This window comes from Mastomys coucha, unplaced genomic scaffold, assembly GCF_008632895.1.
Source record: "Mastomys coucha isolate ucsf_1 unplaced genomic scaffold, UCSF_Mcou_1 pScaffold21, whole genome shotgun sequence".
NCBI classification, from domain to species: Eukaryota; Metazoa; Chordata; class Mammalia; order Rodentia; family Muridae; genus Mastomys; species Mastomys coucha.
Genome location: NW_022196904.1, coordinates 174,052,690 through 174,076,468, shown reverse-complemented (window position 1 = coordinate 174,076,468; position 23,779 = coordinate 174,052,690). Strand labels below are relative to the sequence as shown.

At 41.7% G+C, this 23,779-nt stretch overlaps 1 protein-coding gene across 2 annotated transcripts in view; it reads left to right on the top strand.

The window, feature by feature from the left end:
- Hpse2 (heparanase 2 (inactive)) overlaps window positions 1-23,779 on the top strand; it is a 601,951-nt gene that overhangs the window by 455,202 nt on the left and 122,970 nt on the right. For both annotated transcript variants that reach the window (XM_031390380.1, XM_031390379.1), the window contains 2 exons: window positions 11,087-11,193; window positions 15,687-15,801. In XM_031390380.1, coding sequence (XP_031246240.1) covers window positions 11,087-11,193; window positions 15,687-15,801 — 222 coding nt within the window. The remainder of the gene's footprint in view (window positions 1-11,086; window positions 11,194-15,686; window positions 15,802-23,779) is intronic.

Genomic DNA, 23,779 nt, shown 5'->3' with positions numbered 1-23,779 from the left:
CCTCTCTCCTTCTGTCTCTCCCTCTGTCTCTCTGTCTTTCTGTCCCTGTGTCCCCTCTGTCCTTTCCTCCCTTGCTCCCTCCCAGCTCTCACTCTGCTTGTCTTTCCTATAAGTTACTGCTACCTAGGAGAAGAAAATGCTGTGAGCGTCTTCCTCAAGGAAGACGAATGGTGGGTTTGCATGGAGCCTGAGCAGTCTAGCAGGCCTATTTGTTCACCAGCAGTCAAAGAGGAGGGGGATGTAACTAGAAGACAAGGAGGCCCTGGTGACTGCACCACATAACCAACATGAGAGGGAAGAGCCCACCTAAGAACTATAGGAGTTAAGTCTAATAAGGCGTAGCACTCTTAGAGGAAATAAAGACTGGAAATGCTTGGTTTGGGCAGCATAGATTTACTTAGATATTGATTATGGGAAGGTTTCAGAAGATGTGTAGGAGGCAATGGATGCCACACTTAACATCCTTTATCACCTGTTGCTTATATTATTGAATAAAGGTCAACTCTTTTAAAGTCTCAATAAATACAATGATATTATGCTGATTTTAATATATCTTAGATGTTAGGCCATGGAAGTAAGGTAAAAAAATAATCCTGGTAAATTAATAAACATATCAGAAAGAAACTTTGGTTCTCAATGAACCTTCTGGTTTATTAGTCTGTCCACTTATATGAGCTTTTTAATATATTAAAAAATAGTTACTTTTGAGAATGACAGAATAACTAGAAGCATGATTAAGGAGGGAAATAATGTTATTCTTCTTTAGGGAGAGAAAGTAGAAAATGAAAACATCAGTAGATTAAGAATGGTACTTATTGAGGAAAAAATAAAATTAAAAAGAAAGAACTTGACTGGTCCCTGTGTTTCAGCACCAGAAGAATGAGAGACAGAGAGACAGAGAAAGAGAGAGAGAGAGAGAGAGAGAGAGAGAGAGAGAGAGAGAGAGAGATGTAACTGCTCCTATGTGGTGGAGGTGAAGAATAGGGCCAGGTAACCAAAATGGCTGGATTATGTAGGGAAGGGCAAATGGGGAAAGTGTATGCCAGCCACTACCTGTAACAGGTAGAGATTGAGGAATGCTGGGAGAACCTGGTAGCCAGTTCCACTTTGATATATTAATGGACACCTCAGCCATTTGTTCCAGGTTTGAGACCAAACAGATATCATCACAAACAAACAAACAAAGAACAACAACAACAAACCACAGTGTTTATGAAATCATTCACTCCTTCAACAATACTGAATCCCTTCTTTACTGTCCCAGTGTGTATCACTTGGCAGATGCTCAATAAATATTGAAAAGAGGGAAACAAAAATTACGTGGGACACATGACCAAGAAGTAATGACACCACGAAAACGAATGTAGAGACCCCTGTGAACTGTGTCTACATAGAGGCATAACAGAAGAGCTTCTACTATGAGGGTAGAGGTGAAGGAGAGTTCTTTTTGGGCCTAGATAATAAATGTTACAATCTGTTTGTAAATGCCAGATATTCCATTAGAAAATAATATTTTGTTTTATTTTATTTTACTTTAGAAATATGATGTGAAATATTAACCTGGCAAAATGTCAACTCCCCTGGTTGAACTCCACACTAAGATATTAGTGTCAAAGAGTAGATATCAGTGGAGAGGAACAAGAAAAACAAGCCAAGAAAGCAGATCAAAGGGAGAATACACTGAGGACCACAGATATAATGTGTGCTGCATTAATGACGTGGGATAATATCCATGGGCGATCCAAATTTTATGGGGCATAAGTCTTACACAATGGGCCCTTTTTAAGAGAAAGAAAGCAGAGCCACTAAGGGATTCACAGGCTAGTTAGTATCTCTAAACTTTACAAAGCGGTTCTGCTTTGAACCACACACAGTAAAGATGAAGTCAGACATTGTGAGCATATGCACGAAAACAAGGAAGAACATTCCAGAAACCCAACACAATGATAAGCGATAGTGAAGACTGAATGGAAAGCAGTTACTGGCTGCTTACCCAAGCCTTCCTTTCTCCAGCCATTTCTCTGACTAACCAGTATTTCAGGCTCCTGGATGCTTGCCCACTCAAATGCCAGACTCTACCAGCCTTGGTAATGGTGGTAATGTTACTTTTGTTTAGGACAAGCACTAGAACCAAGCCTCTTCCTTCCATGCTGAAATGCCGTGAGATCTCTTTCAAGTGCCCCTCCCACTAATGACCCCTTCTGCTCCAAATAGCCACCTGTACACAGAACTATTTCTGGAGCCCCGCCACAGGTGGCATGTTCTGCATCACCACTCCTCTCTCTGTACTCTATCAACAATGGGGATGGAGCAGAAGGCATCAGCGCCTAAAATGGAAAAGCCTTGTCTAGTGACCATCACTTGTCGAACACCATGAAAGTTTTAAAACTCTCATCCAACCCTCACCTTCAGGGCAGTCAGCTAATCAAGGGGTCACACTGGTATTCCCTCACCAAGAACACGACTATTCTTCTTTGAAAGCACTTCTAGTCTTGGTGGCTAGAAAGAAATTTTACATAGGTTATGAAATAAGTCGTCAATAGATGTCAAATATAGACAGTGTAATGGCAGAGCATGGAAGTGTGTTTGAGTTTAAAGTTTCATTTTACTACTTAACCAAGCTCTGTTAAGCAAGTTACAACAGATTAATTATGTATGAATGGCATTTGTAAACAAAATGTAATATATTTTGTAAAATAATGATATATTTTCATAACTTAATGCTTTTGAATTCAGAGTGTTTTTCATAAACATTATCAATTAAAACTTGCCTGCAGTCTACCCCTTTGCTCTAGCTGCTGTTAAACTGATGGAGTAGTCTATAAATATCTGTGTATAGAAATCATATAATGGCAAGAATGAGATCAGTCTCTCTTGGGCTAGCTCTTCCTATAATAACCTCTGGCACCTTGTGTGAAGGGCAGAAGCTAGATTCTCTTAGGCCATGCTTTCCTGTTTGTTCAGGCAGAGCCAAGTGGATCACACAGGCTCATCTACGTGGGGCTCATAGAGCTTAAGCTACTAGATCCTCACTTTCACAGACATCAAGCAGTAGACTTCAATTAGAACAGAACAGGGCCCTAACTGGAACCTGTTGTGTTTGCCCTTGCTAGCTGGAGGTTCTTAGTTACCTTTTACATCAATGAAACATCCTCATTTGCTGACTGAATATTTAATAAATATATTTAATAAAGTCACTGTCAGGAAGTTCATGGGGCATGAAAAAAAGGGAAAATACAAAGTTACATTTATGTGCAGTAAAATAAAATCATCAATAATGTGAAAGAACTTTGGAACTTGGACAAAAGAAGAACACTTTCTGAAGACTTGAAGAATATTCCCTAGAGAAAATAATGTTTGAAATAATCTTGAGAAAATTGACAAAGGCATGAGGAAGAGGAGCAAATGGGAGCAAGTAAACAACCAAAGTACAAGCCACCCCTTTAAAGTAGTAAGGTCACCCTGCATGGGCTTAAGGGGAAAGGCCTGGCTGGGTGACTAAGCTCTGCTCCTGTAAGGTAGTAAATACCACCTTAATAAAGCCGTCAGGGTTCTAACTGGTGCTCAGTGGTCACTGAGTTCAGTAACATCAAATACAAGTTACTTGCTGTTCATCTCAATCAAACAGACCTCTCAGTGAACCAACAAGAAAGAAAGGAAAACGGTTGCGCCCTACAGTGAGCAATGCAACAAGAAACCAATGAAGGTTCTAAAACTGGGGAGGTGTTGCACAGCTAACAAAAGCAGCAGGATGAAGGATGGTCTAGAGAAGAAAGAGAAAGACAGGGAGACCACGAAAGAAATTGTGAGGTCAAAACTCAGGAAGGAAGAGAGAGGAAGGAAAAACAAGATCAAAGTTATTCCCCTCCTCAAACAAAACAGAAACAATATGGAGAGTTTACTTTGACCACTCAAATATACAAATGGAGTCAAGACTATGGATGTTGCTGGAAGAGATATATATAGATAAGGCTTCAGGAGCACTTCAGCCTTCAGCCTGAGGACCTTGAGATGCCACAGTGGGTAAAGGTGCTTGCCATCAAAACTGACAACCTGAGTTCAGCCCCCTAGAACCCACATAGTGGGAAGGAGAGAACTTACTCCCTCAAATAGTCCTCTGACCTCCTCATGCCCAACACACACACACACACAATTCTTCACATACAAAGAATATTAGACTGTGTTTGGAAAAAAAAAAAAAGAAGAGACTTCCTAAGGAAATCCACTATGACCAGCTACTCAGGAGACTTGCTTGGTTACTTAGAGAGCATCCGCTCTTCTGAAGGTCTTCAAGTCCATGAGGTCCTGGAATTAATGGGCTCCAGCTTCTTTGAGAGGATGGGCCTCCTGCCAGGGCTGGTTAGCTCCACGCCTGTCCACTGCTCCTGCTTTATTGCTTCCTTTCTCATTAAGAAAGGTGTTGCTTCGGATAACCGTAAACAGCATGTCTGCTACAACAGTGCTGCCCCTCCTGCGCAGCTTGAGCCTGAAGCCAGGTCTCCCTGGCCTTCTCAGACCCAGAGGCCAGATGTAGAGACAGGATGTCAAGGAACTACAGGAAAGGGAGACCAGGTTTGGAATTGTGCGCCCCATAAATGGTTATGTTCCTATTTTACTTTTTTTTAAAAAATCAAAAACATTTTCCCTACATGTGCTTTCCCTTTCTCTTTCCCTCTCCATATCACATCGCTTCTACTCCATCTCCCTGCCCCAGAGAATCTCCATACCACATCGCTTCTACTCCATCTCCCTGCCCCAGAGAATCTCCACAATCACACCAAACATTTTCACTCAGTTCTTGCTTCAGACATGTGAGAGAAGGAATTTGAAAAGGTTTACCCCTCATAACTCTCTGCCTCTAGAAAAAAATAGGGAATGTGAGCAGCAATGGACACTTGATGAACTTTTCTTTGGGTGCCTCAAAGCTGAAGTCTATCTGGGAACAAAACAGCTGGAAAGAGCCAAGCAGCTTCCTCCGTTAGCCACTTGGGTCCCTCAGCCCATTCTCTCCTCCTCCCCAGTGTATCCTTAGAACAACCTTCACTGGCACATCATTCCTCACCAAGAGCCCTTTCCCTTTCCAGAGCCCTCTCCTTTTCTCTCTTCCAGCACAGGGAGAATCATATTTACTCAGAAAACCACAGTGTTGAACTATAGCCCTTGGTTTCTTAGCGTTTCATTTTGTGAGAGAATTTTGCAGCTGCTTCCATCTATTTTTTCTGTTTCGTTTTTTGTTTGGTTGGTTGGTTTTTCTTCTCTTCAGTTGAAGTTGCTTTTCTCCCCAGCATCAGTATCCATCCCTCCACCACACTTCACCATGCTGCCCTTCTCTGTTCTTGGAAGACTCCCAGGTTATCAAATTTCCCACCATGTCCTCAACAGAAAAGGCTTAGAGAGCATTTGCTCAATTATGTTGACTCCTTAAACTTTCAGCATTAGTGCTTTAGGAATATCCCCTCCTCTTGTAACTGCTTCCATTTGTATCAGGTTTACCTCATTTTATATGTTTTGTTCATGTGGGTAGCAGGATGCCTGTGTTGAGAATAAGAGCATATATGCTAATTATACTCATTATGCTAATTGTGCTTATGTTTATGATCCATGTGTATTTAAAATTCTGAACTGCCCTTTCCTAGTGCTTAACATATATCTGGGATATTATCCATTAATCCAAGTGACTTATCTGAGGTAAGAACAACCAATGCTGAAGTTAAACTTTTCAAACACAAACTCAGCTTTCTTGGATAAGGAAATCCAGAAATTATTTGGGCTTAAGAGCTTGCTATACAGCAGGAACTATTTCTAAGTTCTTTTACAAATGTTAATTAGTTAACTCATAAAATACAATGAGGAAGATATTTTATTCTACACTAAAACACAAAGAAGTAATTTACAATACTCAAGGTCACACCGTGAATACACAGTAAGGCCAGAATTGAAATGCTGGGCCCTGTCTCCAGAGTCCATAGGTCCTGAATGCTAACTCACCAATCATAAGGAGGAAGAGTGAGCTGAGGGTGAGCCCAGGGCTTCCTGCAAGCTGCTTACATGCTTTTCATCTTCAGCTCCAGAAACAAAAATTTATAAATTATTTTCTTTCAACTCTCCCTTCAGTTAGAAGAGAATTCAGATTTTTTTTTTTTTAGTACCAGTGGACTTTGTAGGGTCCTGTATACGTAGTTTTTATAACTCTAAACATTTTCTGGAGTTATACCTTCTCTTAAAAGAGATAGGCTTTAGACTCTGAAACAAAATCATCTTCTACAAATTATGCCTCAAAGTTCAGCACAACACCCTCCACCTAACTGTTGCGAACAAACTTGCTCAAAAAAGTAGCCAGACATGATTGTCATATTTTCAATTTCAGAATCTCATAATAATTCTCCATAAAATTATTAGACATTCAAATCATATTGGATGATAATTTGCTTTTAAGAATTGTGAGCTTGTTGAGTTTCATATATGTCACATGTCGAAAGGATCAGGATTTCTTTTTTCCTCTCAGAAGTCAAGACTTGTTACATCAAAGCTCAGCAAATGCATAGGCAGTGTTCTTGCACAGGTCTTTTGTGTCCTAGAACGTTTTCATTGTATGTTTCTGTTTTTCCTAATCTCTAAATTTGTGTTTGCAAGCAGCACATGGCTTCCATTTTTTGACCAGTTTAATCACCTGTTAAGTCATCTAGTTTCCTTCAAACATGGGATTTATTGTGAGCTAGTATGGGGCAGATCTAGTGTTCCATCAGTGACTAGAGCTCTATTTTCAATGAGGCCCCACTCCTGTGCCAAGCACTGTGCTAGGAAAGTAAGTTACTTAAGAAAATAAGACTGAAGGATATGGTGGAGAGATGGGTAAGCAGTTAAGACCAAATACTACTCTTGGACCAGAATACCCAAGTTCAGTTCCCAGCACCCACCCTAGGAGCTTACCAACTGCCTAAAACTCCAGGAAGCTCAAAGGCCAGACACATTCACAGGCATCTGCACCCTTGTGTACACACAGACACACACACACAGACACACAGACACACACACACACACATACAAACACACACACAGACACACACACACTTTAAAAATAATTTTAAAAATAAGTATTAAAAGAAAAGATGAATGGATTTCCTCACTTCAAACAGATCATAGTTCAAGGCTTCCTGGAAGCATCCTGATGGGTCCAAGCCCTACTGAGGACTATCTGGACCAGTCCTCTGAATTCATTCACCACCTTAAGGAGCTCCATAAATAAACATTCACCTGCTGGGCTTGCATCCCTTTCCACCAGCTCAGGATTATCCTATCTTGACCTCATGTTATTTATTCTTTGTCAAACACCTGGGATCCGTAGCCCAATCCTGTTGGGTATTATCCCATCTATGTATAAGGACGTTGAAGCTCAAAGTGGTTGTAGAAATAACAGGACCTTTAATTTGTATATCATGTTACAGGTCTCACAGTCCTTTTAAGACATATGTATGACCTCATAACAGCTACAGTAATCTGGCATAAGTCAGATCAGACCTCTCTCCTGCTTAAATCCCTCCAATAGCCTCAGCCACACTCAGACTGAAAGCATGCACCTTTCTTCTCTGACCTCATTTGCTCAGTCTTTTGTCTCTCTATTTACTACAATCCAGATGGCCTTCCTCTAGTGCTACAAGCAATAGTCCTGTTTCACCTTACATCCTTTTTCTGTACTTTTTCTTTGGGAACATTAAGGACCTAGCTCCCTCTTAATTCACACACCACTTTACAGAAGGCTCTTCACCGAACGCTGTCTAAGCACCTTTTTTCCTGACAAGCTCCTGCGGAGCAGAACAGTTTCTTCTTGGCTCCTATTATCATCGAAATCATTCCTACTTGTTTGTTTACTTACTATTAGTCTCCTGGAGAGACTACAGTGGAAATCAGCTGTTGTCCACCTGCCCCTAGTCTGCTTAGCATTTAGCAGGTAGTTAATAAATGTGGTAAATTAAAGCATTTGATAATGCCTCAATAGTTTTGAAATGAAATCCTCTTTCTACTCTGTTTTTAAAAAATATCCTCCCTAGGCAATTTCACCTGTTTCTGTAGTTTACTATACAATCTTAATGACTCCCCAACAATTCAGATCTTTATTTCTGAGATGACCATCTCAAAGGTGTATTTAACACTGAATCTAATAGAAGAACAAGTGGGAAACAGCCTTGAATGCATTGGCACAGGGGAAATTTTCTTGAACTGAACACCAATGGCTCAGGCTCTAAGATCAACAATTGACAAATGGGACCTCATGAAATTGAAAAGTTTCTGTAAGGCAAAGGACACTGTCAATTGGGCAAAACTACAACCAACAGATTGGGAAAACATCTACACTAACCCTACCTATGATAGAGGGCTAATATTCAAAATATACAAAGAACTCAAGAAGTTAGACTCCAAAAAAAAAAAATGACCTTATTAAAAAATGAGGAACAAAGCTAAACAGAAAATTCTCAACTGAGGAATCTTGAATGGCTGAGAAGCACTGAAAGAAATGTTCAACATCCTTAGTCATCAGGGAAATGCAAATCAAAATGACCCTAAGATTTCACCTTACACTAATCAGAATGGCTAAGATCAAAACCTCAGGTGACAACACATGTTGGCGAGGATGTAGAGAAAAAGGAACACTCCTCCATTTCTGGTGAGATTGCAAACTGTTATAACCACTCCAGAAATCAGTCTGGTGTTTCCTCGGAAAATTGGAAATAGCTCTACCTGAAGACACAGCTATAACACTCCTGGGCATATACCCAAAAGATGTCCCACCATACCACAACGACATGTACTCCACTATGTTCATAGCAGCCTTATTTGTAATAGCCAGAACCTGGAAACAACCTAGATAACTCTCAACCAAAGAATGGATACAGAAAATGTGGGTGGAATGTTGTCCTCTATGTAGCAATACAGTTTGAACCCTTGCTTTGTGCTTGCTAAGCATCTGCTCTTTACCCTTTAAACAATAAGCCGATGTAGTTTCCACCATGGTCTCTTGTTCTTCTATTCTTGGCTAGAATTGTTACTTCTATCTTATTTATATATTAATACAACTTTATTTCTGAAAAGCTCAGTAACTTTGCCAGTACCAGAGTTTTTTGTGAGTTATAGAATACAAATTCTCTTCTAAATGGGAGTGAGACAGTTGTAGGAAGCTAAACCTAGAAAGAAATATAAAAAGGAATATGATCACTTGATGTCTACCTATGAGTTTGGTCACATGTATAGATAGATATGTATCTCATATTATATTTCATATACATTCATATTCTTCCTGGGAGTCCTAAGGAACCAAGAGCTGAACAATAGTATATTCCACCTCAACTTACAGCAGGACCTATCATCAGTTCACAAAATACCTTGGTTATGCTTTGTCCATTTTCTTTTTTGTGTCTTCATTATATGTTTGACATTTATTCTTAAAACACACATCTTTGGTCTTTATTTGTTACATATTGATAAATGGCTATATAAAACATACTTGTATTTTTTAATTTATATTGAATTTTGCTTCAAATGCTGCATAGAATTTCATACTATGCATTAAATGAGTTTTATATTTTAGTCCTAACTATGGACACCTACCACCGACGGTGACATGGTGAAATCTTTGTACTTTTCTGTTTAAAAATTGGAAGAATAATGGCTTTGGTGACATGTGTAGGAGAGGAATTTGTGGATATCTAAATGCACTATTTCTCTATCAATCTCCCTTGTGTATGCCAGCATCCTCCAGTCCTATTTCATATTCTGGTTGTTACACCAACAGGCAGCTTGATGCCAGTGAACACAGCAGGAGTATGCTTCTCATTCTTTCTCTTGGGTGGCTCTGGACAGAGGCAACAAATATTTGGATAATGCTCAGCTCTCAGAGTTATACATGAAACAAGGGGAGAGTAACTTCTTTAGGCTGCTCTTCACCATCAAGAGGCAGAAACCAAGAGACATACTTCCCATTGTCACCTTGAGGCACCATTGGACAGCTTTGAGAAGGGTTATATAAGCTTTAACCTAAAAGTCGCTATGAGACGGAGCACAGGTTGCAGCATTGGTTGTCAGTTTGAAACCATCTCCTCCTGTTGTCTTTGCCCCTTTTCCCTATCTTAGTCTTGTAGCTCACGAGCTAGTTGGTGTTATTTCCTCAAATGAGCTAGCTACAGACAAGCTCACGACTCAGGATGCATTTTCAGAAGTGAGCTAGCTATAGACAAGCTCACGACTCAGGATGCACTTTCAGAAGTGAGCTAGCTATAGACAAGCTCACGACTCAGGATGCACTTTCAGAAGCTGCTAGCATTGCCTATTACAAGAGCTGCAGACTGCTCTCCAGTATATCTGCATCCTGATCGGAGAAGTTTGGCCAGCCTCCAACTTGTAGAACAGAGACTGGGTAATTTCAAAACTTCAGAAGGACACATTTTAACAAGGCTTTGCCTCTGTTTCGAAGGCACACAGCTGCAGTTCCTTGTGTAGAATCTAACACATGGGTCAGGGACTTTTCTTTTTATATTTACTTCGGTTACATGCCATGCTCATTATACAACAGTTCCCTAGAAGTTTTTTTCTCTCCTACTCCTGGTTCATGACTTCTGATACTTTATCCTAAAAGTTCTGTAACATGATCCTGAAAAGCATTGCTTCTCAGGACCTGTTACTGTAGAAACATGATGTGGTTATTCTTTTCCGGTGAAGGATGTTGCTTCCCTAAAGTCATCTTACACTCTAGAATATGCATTTGTTCTATCACACCATCACTTGGGTTTACATAAGGGAAAAAGTGAGCACGTGTGAACATTAATGCTTTCAAGTGCGTGTGGCAACTCACTCTGTCAGCCCGCGCCAGAGTCTAGCCCTCTAGCCACTATAGTAGGCCACCTCTTTCTCTCTTTTCATGGATTTCCTATAAAAAGAAAGCAACAGATACACATCTTCATGAAGTAAAGCACAAATTATGACCACTCGGGAGCAGGGAATGAGAGACACTTCCTTTAGGGATTGATGGTGCTTCTCATTTGGGAGTAGTTTTTAAAATCTCATCTATCCTCTTCTGCTTTTACTGTGGGAACAGGTGGTCAACACATACACTCCAGGAAAGAAAATTTGGCTGGAAGGCGTCGTGACCACCTCAGCTGGAGGCACAAACAATCTGTCAGATTCCTACGCTGCAGGATTCTTGTAAGTAATTGACATTTTCACTCCCTGGAATTTTTAGGAAAGGACAGAGAAACTGTTACATACTCACTACCCGTCACAAGGCAAAGTGCATTTCCAATGGAAAGTTTCCATCTCTTCATTCATGGATGTATTTAACCATACTTAGTCACTTCTCCACTACTAACATCTTTGTTAGACATGAGCATCAGAGCACAGATGACATCTTGAGTAAGTCTGCTCTCCTTGATGGACTATCCTGTTCAGCCTACCATGGAGTCAGCAGCCTATATTCTCCCTTCTCCATTTTACCGTAGTTCTGGGAGTTAGGTAAAAGCAGTCACGGTTCTGTCCTCCAGAAACATGACTGTAGGGACTAGAGTGAGAGATGACTAGACTGCGAAACTAATTATGCTGTGATAATTCTTTGATGCATACTGGATCTACCAAGAGCCAAGCACTGTCTGAAATCCTTTAATACTTGGACCACCAATGAGATTGGTGCTACAGTTTTAGTGGTGACCAGTGAAACAGAGACTAGTGATGTCCTCATACAACAGCTAAAGGTTGAAAAGCAGAGCTGAGCTAAGTTAGCCACACGAGCTCATTTAGCCAGCGGCCGAGAGCAGACGCAAACCCACACGGCCTTCTCCAGGGTCCAGCCGTTTCCCCATGCAGTAGACCACTCCTGTCTGTCCCCCATGGCCTTCCTATGAGAGAAAACTGGTGGATTTGTGGGGGGATTAAAAAACTCCCTGAGTGAGATTATCAGGTGTCATAGGCAAGCTGGCATTTTGTGAGACATGGTAAGAGTGCCCTGACCTTCCCAGGTGGAGAGTGGTAGAGCTGACAGTAAGGTGCCTCAGGCTGAAGAAACACCACGGGAAAGGCCCAGCAGAGGGACCGTGGGGAATGTTGAGTAAAGCCTTCTTCCAGCAGAGATAGAATGGAGGCTGAGACTGTACGGAGGGTCCCCCCAGACGATGGATGGTCTTGAAAACCAGGGAGAGGGAATGAGGCCTTGACCTGGTCTTCTACCAAGCCACTAACGAGATCGAAGAAGAGATTGATAATCAGACAAGCGTTTTAAACTTAGACCTTGTTAATATTATGCACAGGATCTTGGAAGGGATGAGAATATGAGTTTGCAGGCTACTGTAGTTGCCTGAAGAATGACTTGAGCCAGAAGCTTAGAGCTCTGCCTGGCTCTCAGTATCATGTAGCCAGGACAAATCTCACAACCAGAAACTAAGTATTTTTTTTCTGGTCCATTATGATCCTTTGGCCCAGGCTTTCTGGCTGAGCAATGCACAGACCGTAGCTTTGCCCTCAGCTATGTGTTTTGCTACTAACAGCTGGTGTTAATTAGACAGATGCGACTCCCTTCCATTGAGACATTAATACATTTGTGAAGAACAGCTCAGGCCAGCCAAGTAGATGGCATTTTCAGATGGAATGAGGTTAAAGGTACATAAAGATAACTGCTCAGTGTAATTCATGGTGTTACTTTGGGTCTTCCGTGTTTGTAACCTCAACATCTAACTTTGTGTTTCACAGAGAAGTCCAATGAGCATGGTTCACATTAATGAAATGGAGTGAGTCAGCACTTAATGCAGTGTTACTAAGAGGCTCCTTTCATAATAAACTCCCTGCTAGTTTGATAGGAACCCTGTTACAAGGGTGAAAAGCCAGGTTGGCAGTCGGTACTCAGGGGACCCTTGGAATCAGCCCAGGGATGGCTTGTTCTCAGCTGTTGCCAAATGACTCTGCTCTGAGGTCCAGCAAGCAGCCAGTTGTGCTGAATGTTTTCCTGAATCTTCTTCCACTTAAGGAATGATGTGAAATGAAAAATACCACAGACCTTCACAGAGGTGGCTGAAACAGAGACCCCCTGCCCTTGCATGAAAATCAGTCAAATAGCTATAGATGTCTACAAGGAACTGCAGATGAACATAGTTGTTGATATGTAGGCTGTAGCTTGGCAGAGGTCACATAGATCTAGTTCATTCTCCTCCTGGTCTTTCCACTTACTTCCTTGTCATCCATCCCATCTTAACCCCACTGGCAGCACACAACAATGCACTGTGTTCTTGAAGGTGTACAAATTGTCTCCTAGAAAAATAATAGAGGTAGAGCATTCTAAGAAGCTCGGGAGCATGTGCAGAGATGGCGTTCCCCTGGGACTTTCCATCTATCACATAACTGTGAGCTTCCTAGGGCACACACAGATGCACACATGAATCAGAAGTCTGCTACTGTGACTCAGGGAAACCACTAGCCTATCAATCTTTAATTGGAAAACTATAAATTCATCTTGAGGCTGCTGTGTCTCCAGCATCTAGAGCATATAACAATACAAGTTGTGAAAAAGACATCTATAGAATGGGAGAATAGATCCTTAACAGTGATCAATGGGATCACTTTACACAGCACCAAGAGACAGCCCTGTGATGCCGTGCAGATGGTGTTGATGGTGGGGCTCATGCAGATACAATCTTGCATATATATTTCTTCTAGATGAAACGCCAGATTTGCCTTTATAGTTCAATATTAAAGAAAGACTGTGATATCTCTGTGCTTTAAGAGCATGACTAGAGCTCTGGCTTAAGAGGCATTTACCCAAAGTTCTTATTGGAGTTCCACCATGGGGCATCTTTGGTAATCTGTCTGCTACTGTGCCTCAGGATTAGAGCAGGAGCTGAACCTATTATCCTGATTTCACAGGCTTGCCAAACTAATGAAAATAATAAAGGCAAGTAGCTTTGCCATGTGATGTTCTCAAAGTAATTTCAATTCTCTGGGTCACAGTGTCCCAGTGTGAACAAAGCGAGCAGAGCAAGCATTCTGCTCTATTGTACCAGACTTGACTTGTGATTTAAAGCTTGTTTGAGTATGTTTTGCTCTGCTTTTGGGTTTGTATTTGCAGCTCTAATTGCCAGTAAATGTGTTCATTTCTATGAGAATAAAATAAAATTGTAAATGTAAAAAAAGATTTGAAAATGTGAACATTATTTAACCATAATATAAGAATTAGAAATGCTCTTTAGTCCAGCAAGGAAAAAATTTAATTCTAGAAGTCATGGGTTTAGAGCCCCATATGGTTTCAGATTTGGGAAATCATAACTATGCATAATTTTTCCCATGTGCTAAATGGTGATTTTCAAAGTTTCTAGAATCTAATTTTATCCAGACAAATGTCAGCCTAAACAGTGCTGTGCACCTACAGCATGCCAGGAAGTGCTGTGAGTACAAGTTCAAATGCGGTGTGATTGAGGGCCTGGGAGTGGAAGAGATATGTGCGTGCTCACCATCCACCAGGCTGGCAGAGGGCACATACAGAAAATGCTCTGTGGAGGTAGAAGGTGATACAGCTGGCTAGAATGCCAGAGCTTAGCAAACAGCACTAGCCTAGGTGATTAATATGTGGTGAGAAATTTGACAAATGGAAAGAAATGAGTTAGAAGAGGGTCGGTAGAAAATGCTAAGCAGGAGTTAAAATGTGGGAAAGGTGTAAAACATGGGTCAGCAGGAGAGAGCATGCTGTACTGGCTACTCAAGTAGTTTTATGCAACTTAGACCTGTGAAGAATGAAGTTTGAGGTAAAAGCTCGGATGAGTGATAGTTTCCAGTAGTGGTAACAGAGAGAAAACAATGACTGTCTAAATTGATGAAAGGATTGAATCTGTCAGTTACAATCAGGGTCAGGGCATGTGAGAATGCCCTTGGAGGAGCATGCTGTGTAAACTAGGCATTTTGCATAGTGAGGATGAGAACATGGTCAAGGAAGCTTTCCCATTGCACCATGCATGTGAAGGTAATGTGCTGAAATCCCTGAATAGTTGATCATGGTGTCAAGGAAGAACGTTATTACATTGACTGTGACAGTGAAACATGAGGGCTCCAGACACCGCGGCTGGTTTGCATAGGGCGTAGGCCCATGTAGCTTAGAGTTCTGTGAAAAGCATGTGTACTGTTACAGAGCGAGGAGACTGAGGATGCAAGGTGTGCTGTGAAGTCCTGTGCTCCTGGGTTTGTGGCCAGGGGGAGGCACTGGGCTTCTAAAAACTGGCCATGTTCTTTCGTTAGTATTCTAGAAGTAAAATAGTTCTTGTTGTTTTTGTTTGTTTGTTTGTTTGTTTTTTGGAGGGGAAACTGAGAAAGGAGAAATCATATGACATGTAAATAAAGAAAATATCTAATGAAAGAAAGAAAGAAAGGAAGGAAGAAAGAAAGAAAGAAAGGAGTAAAATAGAAGTCATACGCTGTGATAATGCTATAACCATGAACGATTTATTTTATTCCCTCAGACTTCTTTTCCTGTAAAATAAGAGATTAACTGTGATAACCTTTGAGATCTCTTACTTGTTTAGCACCTAAAATGATTTTCTCCTTTAAAGCATCAAGTAAAACTGGTGGCTCTGATGACGTTATTTGTGTGTGGTAGCTAATCTTCACAGTGCTTGGTAGATGCCATTTTAAAATGTGCTGATGTGGCTTTTTTTCTTCTTTTCTTTTAGATGGCTAAACACTTTAGGAATGTTGGCCAATCAGGGCATTGATGTTGTGATACGACATTCATTTTTCGACCATGGATACAACCATCTGGTGGACCAGAATTTTAACCCATTACCAGTAAGTGCTGGATAAAGATTCCCAATTCATTTCCATATCGTTTGGTTCTTTTCCGTATCGTTTGGTTCATTTCCGTATCATTTGGTTCTTTTCCGTATCGTTTGGTTCATTTCCGTATCGTTTGGTTCTTTTCCGTATTGTTTGGTTCTTTTGATCATGCCTTTTCCACACTAGGAGATTTTTTTTCTCCTTTTACTATTGGCAGTCTCTTTGATAAATCAGATGGAGCATTCTTGTCTTTGATTTCATGAACCATTCCGTGGGCTTTTGGCTTCACTGCCTCCCCTACACACAGCACCTACACAGACACATACACGCATATTTGTACATACATTTATATGTATGTACTGTTACTATTGCTTTAGCAAACTTTGTACAACTAAGATGCCACATCTACTTGTGGCCTGTTTGAACTCTGCTTGGGGGTGGACTTTTCCAGATTGTTCTCTTTTAATGCTAATAGGAGGCATTAGCTAACGTCAGAGGCAGCACGCTGAGAGCAGATGGGTGTTCACCAAGATCAGATACAACAGGAGCCAGGCTCTTAGGGAAGGATGAAGTGCGCTTGGAGCTAGATGCTGACCCCATGTGACAGTGAAGATCTGCTCCAAGGCAGAGAGAGTCCTACGTGACCTGCTGCATCATCATCAGGGAAATCTCACTTAGCCCAGGAAAGCTGGTGTTTGCTTTTTTTCCTTAGAAATATCACGCAGATGATTCTTTTACATGGTGTGGTATCATAGTCCCGGTGGAAGGTCAAACTCCTCTCCCCGTCTCTGTGGTTTCTCTTTGAGATGATGTATATACTTTATTGGACAAGGACACTGAGGGTGAGGCGGGAAGCGGGTATAACACCAGCCCTAGACCAGGTCCTGCGCCTTGAGTCACAGCTGCCATGAGGGCCCTGGGAATAAACCGGAACAGGGCATGAGAGACCACGGTCCTGTCATTTGCCTCTGTTACCTATTTCTACCCAACTTGTTCTACATTCCAGCCCTCAAGTCAAGAGGCCTGCAATCCAGGAATAGGAATAGTGTGGCCTGCAAGAATATCATTCTCAAGTCTCAAAATTGAAAAAAAAAAGTCTCAAAATTGAGACTCAATTGGCTCATTGTTTTTATTCACAGAGCAGAAATAAGTCTTGAAGTCTGCACATGAGACTGAGGGAGGAAGGAAGGGCAAGAGTTTTTTGCTTGGAACAGTAGAGATTTCATTTGGTTTTATATATTTGTGTAAATAAGCCAAGATAATTAGAAAACTATTTCCAAGGTATTAAACAAACATAGATCATGTTTTCTATTTGGCATAAATATAAGAGTTGGGGAGGAAACAACAATGAATGAATAGTAGAATGTTATTATTCACTTGTACATCTAGAATCCTAGATGTGTGTACAGGAAGGGCTTTTCTTACCATGTGACAGGTAAGAAAAGAGACAACTGATGGTAAGAAGCCAGATAAGCAGACGTCACACAGCTTTCTAAGCAAGTCAGAGGCTAACACAAACTTTTCATGGCAGGAACTAACTCAGGATGTCTGCAGAAACGCAGGGTCACGTGTGCCTGAAGCATGGAAGGAAGGAGGAGACTTGAGAGAGATGAGGTAGATGGGAGTCAGACTGTTCAAGGCAACTGTACTAGAAGTAGTGAGGACAATGTCAGGGAAGTCATCACTCTTGCCTCAATGCATCGAGTATCGCTTTAAGAATGCAGGTGATACTTAACAATTCAGATTGCTTTTTATTTTTTATTTTATTTAATTTTATTTGTTGTATCGGCAAAACTACAGTCCTTCCTTTTTTCTTCTTTCCTCCCTTCATTCAAACCTCATTCACTCATCTTCTTTGCATCCCATTTGCTTACTGATAATTCCTGGCCTCGGATCTCTGCGGTGAGCCAGAAGGACAGAGATCCTGTACAGTGTGGAGAGAAATGGAAAATGGGTATGAGATCATTGTAGTTTATCACAACTACTCTAAATAAAGCCTACTGAGATAAATATGACTTTATTAACTTTCCTGAAAAAATAGAAAGCTAAAGGGTAAATTCGTGTCCGAGGTCAGAGAAGTCACAGCAGCCAAGACTCCCCAGGTTTCTAGCTCTGAATCCTACTTTCTCTCTGCTGTGCCACACTGTTTCCCAGAACCCTCACTTAGGTGTCTTTGTCATGCCTGGGGCAAATTCTGCCCTAGACTTGTATCTGGAGATAAATAGGAGCAAAGGAGACAAGCTGGAGCAAGACGGGTGTTGGAAGACTAAACTGGCCTCCTTTCCGGGTATCTTACCATGCCTTTGTGTGACTGCCCAGGACCACGACCATGAACACTTAAGACACAAACTTTCATGCCTTTATTTCCCCCAAATAAGAGTAACTGCCCATGACTTTATTTAAAAGCAGAGCACAGAAATCCTCAGCTGACACCTGATGGCCCCAGAGCTCACAGGAGCCTCTAAGATGCTGAGACAATGTCCAAGGATGCAGTACAAAGGACCAAGTGAGCCGGGCAGCTATGGTTCCAGAGACATCCAGCTGTGCTAAAGAGACCATATGTAAAAGCACTTAAAAGATAGCAAGCTCCTTTTAATCCTCTCACATAGCAAATTCTGTGCCTTGTAAGTAGAAAATTCCACAGCCAGGAGGGAGAGAGTCCGAAGTGTCCCCTGGAAAGAATTTACAGGTCAGGCCAGGACGGTGCTGACTGGGCCCAGGGATGGGTAGTGGAGCTGGACTTGGGGAACAGATAGCTAAACAATGCCAATAAAAGCCTGTGGACTTTACACTGTGCTGCTTCTTCAAGAGAGTTTAAGAGATTAGAGAATTAGTGAATTGTACTTGAGTTTCTCCACCGAAAATAAATTTTTTGTACTCCTATTCCTTCAAACCCAGCTTAGTATCTTTCAGGAAAGAATCTTATTAGCAAATTTGTTTCTGTTTTGTTGTTGCTCTTGAGTAAATCCAGAAGCTTCTGGGCCTCAGGGCTTCTCAGGCCGTAGCCCACACCACCCCTGATAGCAGGATAGGACAATGCTGTGAACATGGTTGCTAGGAGCTAGGAACAGGGAAAGTGATACAGAAGATCTTAGGGCAGGGAAACTATTCTGAATGATACTAAAAATGGGTTGTTTATACGCCAGTCCCAAACCACAGAATGGACACCACAGGTAAACCCTACTGTGAAATATGGACTTTCCTGTCACTAATGGAAGGTCACCAAGGATGAAGGCTCCCCTCTGACACTGATGGTAGTGAAAGCTCCTGATAATGGAAGAGGACTAAGGACAGCACATGGGGCATCTCTGTATCTGTGGGTCAGTTTCCACTGGACCTCAAGTCTTCTCTTTTACAACAGAAGTTCAAAAAAATGGGGTGAAGAAGGGAAAAGAGGGTGGGGAGGGACAGAATAGAAAGGTTCTATCCTGCTGTTTTGCTCAGGAAATAACTTTTCAGCCACATTCTTTGTTCCTCTGTGGCTTTCTGCTTGCAAAAAAATGGTGCCTCCTCCTGCTGTGAGACTGTCTTCCTCCTGAGGAGAGGAGCACATTTTAGTTAAGCCATGCACAGTCATGGACTCCCACCCTTTCCCCTGATGGCCCCGCCATTGGGAAAGAGGGGATCTGTGAGTCTCCACAGCTAAGCCATCAGCTGTGAGTTCCCTCGGGAGCAGCCTAGGTTTGTGTATAAGAGTTCTGCACATTCAGTGGACAGAGGCCAGACCCACCAGCCGGGCACTTCTCCTCCAGACCCACCAGCCGGGCACTTCTCCTCCAGACCCACCAGCCGGGCACTTCCTCTGAGAGGGTTTTGGAATTCAGCTTGTTTCTTTTTTAAGAGTATGATTTACAGAGCTTTCAGGGAGAGGATGGGGAATTACTAGTCAGCATCTTCCTAGCTCCCACGCTAGGACAGCAAAAGGAGTCTTCACACAGCTATAATTCAATTTAGAAAAAAAAAAATGAGCTCTGAGTTCCATCACCATTATATGGATATACAGATAAATAAGGCATGGTCTCCCATCTGCAGAGTCAGGAACCCACTGTGTGTTTGTGAGATTGCAGCTCAGGCCTGTTTAGAGACTAGTGTGAAGAGCTCTATCAGGCTGTCTTAACATTTCCACTCCGGGCAGAGTGGGGCAGCTGTGTGCTATCAGTACTCATTTCTGCTTATTATCCTTGATGAGAAACAACAAATTCTCAACAGCCCTGTGCACATCCATTGAGCACTCTCTGTGTACTTTGTCTGGAGTACAATCCTCAGTCATGGATTAGAGCACTGCTCAGTGTTCGATAATGAAAGTAAACCTATGGCTGCACTCACCAGAGCAATGTACTTAGAGACAAACCAGCACTGTCCAGGTGTCATGTAGCTTTTGGACAGAAGCTCTGCCTTTTACTATTGCCCGTCTGGCTTGCTTGGTTAGCCTGTCATTTACTTCTAGGACAGATTTTTTGTTAAGTATCCCATCTTTCTTTTTCCCCCTTCAAGATGTTGGAGATGGTTACCCCTATGCACAGCATAGCTTAGATACAAACACAGGATCAGCTCTGTGTACCCTTTCTTCAGGAGGAAGACCTCATTACAAACCCATAAGCCAGGGTTGCTGGATGGACTGAGACTTCCCAAACAGGAAGCAACACAACCTAGACCTGAGACAAGATTTGTGGTTTCTAGTTCTACCATTAATTATGTGTGTCTTTGGGTTCTGGCTTCCCTTTGATTGAGTTGAAGTGAGGATAAACTGTCTGCCCTGTGAACCTCCATAAGTCATTGTCAGTGTACTTGAGAGAATCATTTAAAGCATACAATTTTAATTTTGCATTTGCATGAAGTATAGAAAATTATTGAATGGGACTATATCTCAGAGCGAGACAATTGCCAGCAGCACCTTTTTATTCCTTCTTTGTAGGCTTTCTGTTGCTGCAATCAATAGTACTGTGGGGTTTTTTTATCTGAAAAAGGAGATGTTTATTTTTAAAGACTGTGAATGAATTAAAGTCTGCCTTTAAAATACCCAAATTAACATAAATCTCCACCTATGTTTGTTCCATTTATTCATAGGGACTTACTACACTCCTCATAGTGCTGGCCACTGTGCTGAAGGCAGGGTCTGACTTTAAGAAGCGGCACCATAGATACAGACAGATGGTAAATAGATTGGAAGGGACCATGGCAAAAGCCATTTTAAAGGATAGGAAAGAAAACAAAGGTCTGACTGATGGAGGCAGCAAGGACTACCCAGGAAGGATTTTGGGAGAGGCAATGCCTAGGTAGATCATCAGTAAGTGGCCAGTTTGGGTTGGAGGGAGAGCGTCTAAGCACAAGCAGTAACGAACACAGAAGCGCTCATTTTCCAGTGAGTCATGGTAAATGAATTATGAATAATTATCACAGAAAGTTTTTCCCATTGCTGTCCCATGGCCACACAGGGTGTGTGAAATTGAAGAACTCAAAAGCTAAAAACCTGGGGGTGGCGTAGCAGGGGAGGAGCAAACCCAGACAAACTAGCCTATGAGTTGTTTCTTAGTGTGACCTTTCTTTTCTCTCTTTTCTTTCCCGTGGGATCCATCAGGAACATGAAAGAAGCAGAGTGTACCTGTTTAGGGGTAGCTGTGATGTGGAATTCAATCCTGTCATTAGGGGCCCTAACAAAGACTTTTCCATGTGCTGCCTTCTTTGTGGGAGCCTACTGCTGCTGAGAGAAGGGCAGCCTTGGCTGTGGGATCAATCAGTGGGACTCAGGCTGCCTCCGTCAGTGGCCGGCCGGAGCACCGGGCTGCATGCCCAGTGAACGTGACTGGCTTCTTTTCTCCTGTATCTCTCAGCCTGGGCTTTGAGCTCACAGCCTTGACTGAGCAGGCAGGCAGGCAGCACTTGCCCAGTGATGCCTTTACATACAAGCTTCTCTAGTTATTTTTCTGCCCTCCCTCATCTTTTTTCTATTTATCAACTTGAGCAATATGCACAGTATGTGAATAACACACACTAGTGTTTTTAACAGCTCACCCCTCTGGGAAGTCGAAACAGCACTGGGTGTGGAGCAGATGAGGCTCAAAATGCAACACTCTGATTTTCTAGTCAGGTGACCCTTTATTTCCTCTGTGAAAGTGGGCAGTACCTGCCGAAGTTGGAGAGCAGGGAGTGTTGGCCTCAACAGCTTTTCCAGTTACCTCTTATATGTGCTTGAAATGACTAGAAAACCTCAGCAGACATCAGTATCCTCCCCTATGAGAGCAGAGTCCATCTCAGAGGATTGTAAAGGGTTGCATGAACCAGGGTAGATCTATCTTCCACCTTGTCATAAATACTCAGTGATTGTCAAGGGCTTCTGTTTATGAAGTGACTTTGTAAGGTATAAAATTGAAAGTCACAATAATAATTCTTAACAATAACACTAACATAACTGTGGTGAGAATCTTTAAATATTTGCATAGATCTATAGAAATAGATTCAAATAATGAATAAAATATGAAATGTAGATTTTTTTAAGTTAAATTGCCAGAAAAGTAAAGGAAGCAAAAAGAAAGCTGTAGTTCCTGAATTGGAGAGGAATTGACTGCAGATAGTTAAAGGCAAACTAAATATTCTGTTTTGTCCCTCATGCAAAGATGCTGCCCAACTTCCCAGCGAAAGCAGTAAAGGCCTGGACAGGCTGCCGGGCTAATGCTGACACCTTCGTGTGGTGTTCATGCATGGCCCAGGAAAACCTAGAAACCATGATATGTCACATCCAAGTGCTAATGGCAGCATGTTATGTAAATCACTGAGTAGCAAGAATTGAGAATCTCACTCTGCCATCAGCTGTTTATATTGTCCCCAGGTGCAATACTGGAGATCACAGCTACTGCAGATTGTGTAGCAACCTAAATAAATCAGAGAGAATTGATCAAGGCATCACTGTGTCTGAGTTTAGGAACATGCTGTGCTCCTTGAAGCAACCTGCGGATGATGATGAACACAGTCGGTTCAGGACAGAGAAGAGCCAGATCTTTCCTAAGCTGGTCAGTTTGCCCAGACCATGAAGAATTACCTAAAGTAATCCAACCAGAAAGAGAAAGGAAACAATGAAAGATATAAAGGGAGTGGGGGAGGAGAGAAATGCCCTTTAGAGGGTTAGAAGGCTTTCTGATGGGTATCACAGATGGGCAAACTTAAGGTAATTTCACCAAAGACACTGTATTTGTGACAGACAGCAATTCTGGGAACCAACAAGAAGATCCTGACTGCTGACTCTTAGAACCAAAGACAACGTGTCTTTGTCTTAAGGCTGATTCTGTGTTTTAGTAGCTAGTAGTTTTAAGTGAAAATTCTTTCTAGAAATAGAACAGCCCTGGATTCAGCACACATACATATACACACGCACATGCACACGCACATGCACATGAATGCATACACACATGAATATTCATATGCACATGCACACGTACATGCATGCACATACATGCATAAAAATTAGGACAGAAAGCTGATTAAAGAAATGGTTATAAAAACATGGAAATGGAAGTAAATATAAATTTTGGTCTTAGGTTATTTGAATGTACTCCACAATTTATAAATTCTCAGAACTCTATCAGCCATCAAATACTTCTGTCACTAACTTTGAACTCTTAGCATTATCTTAGTTCATTGGCTTTAAGTACGGCAAACACTGAACAAAATACAATGTTTTCCTTTATTCTGGACATTAGAGTTAGTGGGATGGAGGCTGTGGAGAATGTGGATATAGAGTTTAAGAAGCCACTTAAACTGCCTACTTCCTATGTGAGTTATCCTGCCCTGTATGTGACTCTTCTCATTCATAAGACACTTCTTCTCGATGTCATGAACATTCAAAACCAAAGTCTGTGAAATATCAACACAGCATACACTCAGCAGGGAAAGCTACATAGCACACTGAATTATTGTCAAGGCTCTTTACCCTAAGGTCCCTTTAGATTTACTTTCTCTGCTGGTAGCCTACTTCAAACTTTAATAACTGATTTAA